General features: G+C 44.9%; 1 protein-coding gene across 5 annotated transcripts in view; it reads left to right on the forward strand.

Annotated features, from left to right (window-relative positions):
- Positions 1-5,783, forward strand: part of dab2 (DAB adaptor protein 2) — a 51,846-nt gene extending 46,063 nt beyond the window's left edge. For 4 of the 5 annotated variants that reach the window (XM_072515611.1, XM_072515610.1, XM_072515609.1 and 1 more), the window contains 4 exons: positions 458-1,051; positions 1,635-1,729; positions 2,332-2,410; positions 4,463-5,783. In XM_072515611.1, the coding sequence (XP_072371712.1) occupies positions 458-1,051; positions 1,635-1,729; positions 2,332-2,397 (755 nt within the window). In that variant the 3' untranslated portion in view covers positions 2,398-2,410; positions 4,463-5,783. The remainder of the gene's footprint in view (positions 1-457; positions 1,052-1,634; positions 1,730-2,331; positions 2,411-4,462) is intronic. The other variant, XM_072515612.1, reaches the window with a different exon arrangement.
- The last annotated feature ends 217 nt before the right edge of the window (positions 5,784-6,000 follow it).

The following is a 6,000-nucleotide window of genomic DNA, read 5'->3' on the forward strand; positions in this document are numbered from 1 at the left end:
TCTGTAACGATCTTAACCATTTTATAGTGTTGGTGCTGCTTTTATAGACCTGGGACATCTTTGGCCTTACTGCAGTATATGCCTTCTCGAGTAGCTATTGCCCCCTCTACCTGCAGATATGCTTTCTTTTCTTCACATGAGATGCTTGTTACCCACAGTAGGAGCTCTGACTTCCTGAGCTAGATTCTTGCTCCATGGCTTCCCTGACTTTAATTGTCCCTTTGGCAGCAAGTGAATATATTATCATGTGTCCAATTGTATTGAAAGGATGTCTTGCATTGTTTCAACTCATTCCCTGATGGGCCATGGTTGCCCAGTTTTTGGGCAGCCATGTTGGTCTCGGTGTGGGTGAAATTCCCCCTAAAATCAGGGGTTCTCCCATTTTTGACATGTTTGGTTAGCTATCATTCTTTATTGAATTGAAGTACAAATTTTTCAGTCCTTTCTTATCTTCTAGGTTTATCTGCACCTTCGCAGGCTACACCATGGGGACCAGCTCCAGTACTCTCTCAACCTGGCTCCATGCCTCCAAGGCTAATACTTGGCCCACAACCTAATGTCTTTGGTCAGCCAGCTGCAGTCTGGAGCCAACCAGCACCATTTGGAGCCACATCCGCACCCTCTGCTTGGGGGCAACCAACTTTGGCACCGCCCAGCGTCTGGGGTCAGCCAGTTCCTCAGGTCAACCCTTTTGGATCCAATCCATTTGCACCATCCCTTCCTATTGGTCTGACCTTAGCTGGGACCTCGCTGTCCCCACCTCAACCACCGCCACGACCTACACCTCAGGAGGCAGCCAAGCCACAAAGCAATGCCTTTACCGCCCTGGACCCACTGGGAGACAAAGACAAGAAGAGTGTCAAGGAGCTGTTCAAAGACTTCCAGATTGCCAAGCCCCCAGCTATTCCTGCTCGGAAGGGTGAGCAATCTGCAGTCCCTGGGGCCTCCGGAGCTTTTGGCCAGTATTTCACTAGTAAAGTGGGTGTTGCCCAGGACACTGCTGATCATGATGACTTTGACATCAATCAAATCTCCTCTGTAGTGACGAATGGTAATCTTTTATTGAGGCTTATCTAGGGTGCACTAATTGCTTGCCCTGAGCTTTTATGCACTTCAGTGGGGTCTTTAACTCCTCCCCAGCCACACTCTCCAGATTCACTAATGTTTCATTGACACCTTGTCATTACAGAGTAAGTAAATATGGGCTTAACCGAATGTTGCGCTCCTAGTTGGGTCCCAGGAAATGCTGGTAACACTGGCCCACTTGCTACAGAGGCATTGAGCTGTTGAAGGGGTAAACGTGTGGTGGTGAGATTTCCTTGAATAGGAAGGAGCAGCATCCAGGGAGCATGTGATGCAGGTTGGGATATATATAGCCAAGCAATGGTGTTGGGAGGAATTGGGATATATAGCCAAGCAACTGTTTGGGAGGAATTGGGATATATAGCCACGCAACGGTGTTCGGGAGGAATTTGGGTTGTGGAGGTTTCTGCATTTCGTCTTTAAAAAGGTGGGAGTGAAACTTCTCAATGGAATTGTGGGAAGAGGTTGGTGCAGGATCCAATGTCATGCTCCACTTGACATTTGAGTATCTACAATTTGAGCCGACTCCGGTGTCTTTTTTTTTTCTGTAGATGCTCCAACAGCAGCACCTCGACAGAGTGCAGGTGCATCAACACCGAATCCATTTGACACTATGGGCGATCCATTTATCGTTCCCCCAGCACCAGTGAGTATAAACTGTTTTGTTGGCTTGTGGACGGTGTGATTAGTTAGTAATGCTTCAGTACAGAGTTTAATGTCTGCAGAGACATGGTAACTTTTTCTCCCATGGCCAACCATGTCAAATTTGAAACCACAATTAATGCTCTGGGGACCTGGGTTCCAAGCCCCCCACAGCAGATGGTGAAATTTGGGGGGGACAAAAGAATATAAAAATGAAACCATTATTGATCTGTTTAGTTCACTAAGTTCCTTTTTTTTAGGGCAGGAAGTCTACCCTCACTTAGTGCACAGGGCTAAATCGCTGGCTTTTAAAGCAGGCCAGCAGCACAGTTCAATTCCCGTACCAGCCTCCCCGAACAGGCGCCGGAATGTGGCGACTAGGGGCTTTTCACCATAACTTCATTTGAAGCCGACTTGTGACAATAAGCGATTTTCATTTCAGACCCACAACAAATGTGGTTGACTCTTCATTTGAACTGTTACTGTTATCAATGTGAATCTAGCTATAAATGTGTCAGCAATGTCTCTGGTATCCAACTCTATACCAGCAGCCGTGTTTGGTTTTTGAGTGGTCTACAGATGACTGCAAAATGTTGTTTCTTTTAGGCTGTTCCTGCTCAACAACCACCATCAGATCCTTTTGGCGATCCCTTCGGCAACCCATTTGCGTAACGTTCTCTACATGGTAAGTATAGCTGCTCCTGTGATTTGTAACATCAAAGATGGGCTGTTTCTTTTAAAACGGGGGTGGACTTCACTGGCTAGGTCAGTGTGAAACATGGGTCATAAGTTAGGAACACCTGGGTCATGTTTCCATTGCAGTGATACTATTTACACCGGGTACCGTCATAACTGGTCCAAGTGCATCCTCCGAAGTAACCACCTCTCAAATCAAACTAGTGGCTGAGGAGCTGAACAGGTTTTTTGGATCGGTCTTCACAGTGGAAGACACAAATAACATGCCAGTGACTGATGGAAATAAGGATATGATAGGTGAGGACCTTGATGATTAATCACTGGAGGCAGTATTGGGCGAGCTAATGGGGCTAAAGGTAGACCAGTCTCCTGGCCCTGATGGAATGCATCCCAGAGTGCTAAAAGAGATGGCTAGGGAAATTGCAAATGCACTAGTGAGAATTTACCAAAATTCACTGGACTCTGGGGTGGTCCCAGCGGATTGGAAATTAGCAAACGTGACACCACTGTTTAAAAAAGGAGGTTGGCAGAAAGTGGGTAATTATAGGCCGGCAAGCTTAACTTCGGTAGTAGGGAAAATGCTGGAATTATCATTAAGGAGGAAATAGCGGGGCACCTGGAGGGAAATTGTCCCATTGGGCAGACGCAGCATGGGTTCACAAAGGGTAGGTCGTGTCTGACTAGTTTGGTAGAATTGAGGCTGTTACCAGTGCCGTAGATAACGGGGAGCCAATGGATATGGTAGATGTGGATTTCCAGAAAGCTTTTGACAAGGTGCCACACAAGGTTGCTGCATAAACTAAAGATGCATGGTATTGAGGGTAAAGTGGTAGCATGGGTAGAGGATTGGTTAACTAACAAAGCAAAGAGTGGGGATAAATGGGTGTTTCTCTGGTTGGCAACATGTAACTAGTGGGGTCCCTCAAGGATCAGTGTTGGGCCTGCAGTTGTTCACAATTTACATAGACGATTTGGAGTTGGGGACCAAGTGCAATGTGGCAAAGCTTGCAGACTACACTAAGGAGTGGTAAAGCAAAAAGTGCAGAGGATACCGGAAGTCTGCAGAAGGATTTGGATAGGTTGGGTGAATGGGCTAGGGTCTGGCAGATGGAATTCAATGTTGCCAAGTGTGAGGCTATCCATTTTGGGAGGAATAACAGCAGAATGGATTATTATTTAAATAGTAAGATGTTAAAACATGCTGCTGTGCAGAGGGACCTGGGTGTGCTGGTGTAAGAGTTGCAAAAAGTTGGTGTGCAGGTGATTAAGAAGGCTAATCGAGTTTTGTCTTTCATTGCTAGAGGGATGGAGTTTAAGACTAGGGAGGTTATGCTGCAATTGTATAGGGTGTTGGTGAGGCTGCATCTGGAGTATTGTGTTCAGTTTTGGTCTCCTTAAGAAAAAGATAGATACCTTTCTAAAGAATAAAGGAATTTGGGGATATGGTGTACGGGCCGGAGAGTGGAGCTGAGTCCACAAAGATCAGCCATGACCTCATTAAATGGCAGAGCAGGCTAGATGGCGTACTCCTGTTCCTAGTTCTTATGTTAAGTTAGGTTCTGCAACTGCTGCCTGAAACTAATGGTTAGAAAGTTGGGTTTTCTGAAAGGCAGGAATGAATTGGCCATTGAAACTTCATTACCTGGCATCCATTTGGGAATGCCAATAACTGGTCCTAATTGGCAAATCTGAAACTTGGTGCCCTCTTAACAAGAGGATGTGGTTATGCATGAAATTCACCAATCTTCATCTTGAGTAGTCAAACGTCCCAAGTGGCAAGGTGAGACCTGTGCAAAAGGTCTCGACTAGAACATTGTTGAATCTTCCCACAACCTAATGTCTTTGGTCAGCCTGCTGCAGTCTGGAGCCAGCCAGCACCGTTTGGAGGCACACCTGCACCCTCTGCTTGGGGGCAACCAACTTTGGCACCACCCAGCATCTGGGGTCGGCCAGTTCCAAGGATGGGAGATGACTATTTTGCAACAACTGGTGAAGTTTTAATTCCTTCTGAGATGGTTAACTATTATTTTTGTCTCTGCAGGCAGCCCAAATTTGATCTTCTGGATTTGACCACCAAGGCAGCAGGCAGCATTGAAGGGTTGATGAGTGAAACCATCATGGGTATTGACTAAATTCAGCTCACTAGTGACTAGGATGATCTATGCAGCCAAGTAACCATCTTATTTCCGCTCACCAAACCCTCTTTTTGCTTTTGAGAATCAAAGCCAACTCCAAGTGGCTGGACGATAAGGGGTTTTATTTAATTCTGTTGCCAGACTTGCTGTTGTAATAGAATGACCTGGTATTTTGACCTCCCTTTTTTGAGTTTGTGAACCTGCCCTCTGGCATTTGTGTGAGAAAGGATGAGCCTGATGGTGGTAGTCATTCACTTCTGTGCCTTAACTGAACACAATCCACTGCCCAAGAGGTCCTGCATGTAACTGGGTAAAAAATCATTAATTGTAAATGTTGGGAGTTAATCCTGATGGGATGCATGTGGTGGATATTTAGTTTGTGCATTGCATTTTCTAGGATGACAGCACTTTGAGCAATTGCAAATGTTTGTTTTTAGGGAGAGCCTATTGAAACCAAGAAATGCTATTTTGCACATTTTTTATATTTTAAACCAGTCTACCTTAAGATTTGGCAAAAATGAGGTAACAATGCCAAATGAACTCTTCCTAGACTAAAATGCTTGACTTTATCGATCCTTACTCCCATCACGTGGGTTTATCGATCCTTACTCCCATCACATGGGTTAAGACTTTTAGCACTTCTATCTCATCTCTACCATAGACTTTACTTGTGGGAGCAATGTGGCTGTGCTAGTTAAATATCCTTTCCATACACGAGCACTGCACAATCGGCCACCTAATGAGTGCACTAAATGTTTTTAATGTCTTTTGTATAGTTCACATCAGAACATGGCACCAATACTTTGGCTTTGCAGTCTCCTACAATGATTGTCTAATCCTGTCCTTGTGACCTTAGCTACACATCACCCTGGCCTAAACATTCACCCAAAAATTGTAGGTAGCACCACAGACATCAGTGTATCAAAAGTTAATTATTCTACCTCCATGAACATGGGCATCTCTATTCCAGTGGTTGTGGGTTTTTTTAAAAGTGCAGATTTTCAGGGTTACTGATTTCCAGGATCACTAATTGCTTGAGGCTACCCCCCCCTTGTCCATGCAGTCACGAGTAAAACATTCTGGCAGCTGCTGCAGGCTTTTTATCTGATCCTTGGCGTCCATCCAGACTCTTCTCAAACTGGAAATGTAGAACATTTGTTTATATATAACTGCTACAAATGTAACATGTACTGTACTGTTCCTTTTATTAAACGTATCAATGCATCATTCCAAATTGTCGTCATTCAATCCCAACTACCTGAACATTTTCCATTGCACTCTGCACCTGGGTGGGAATGCGAACACTTGAGGGGTGAAAACTGCCACCTGAGAAGCTGCACTCTATTCCGAGGTTCAGCCGTACTCTGAAGATGCGAATTTTAAAATTTTGATCAAAGTTTCTATGTTGGAAGCTGAGAAATATTGTGCTCTGCATTTGAGAAAT

This window comes from Scyliorhinus torazame, chromosome 9 (assembly GCF_047496885.1).
Source record: "Scyliorhinus torazame isolate Kashiwa2021f chromosome 9, sScyTor2.1, whole genome shotgun sequence".
NCBI classification, from domain to species: domain Eukaryota; kingdom Metazoa; phylum Chordata; class Chondrichthyes; order Carcharhiniformes; family Scyliorhinidae; genus Scyliorhinus; species Scyliorhinus torazame.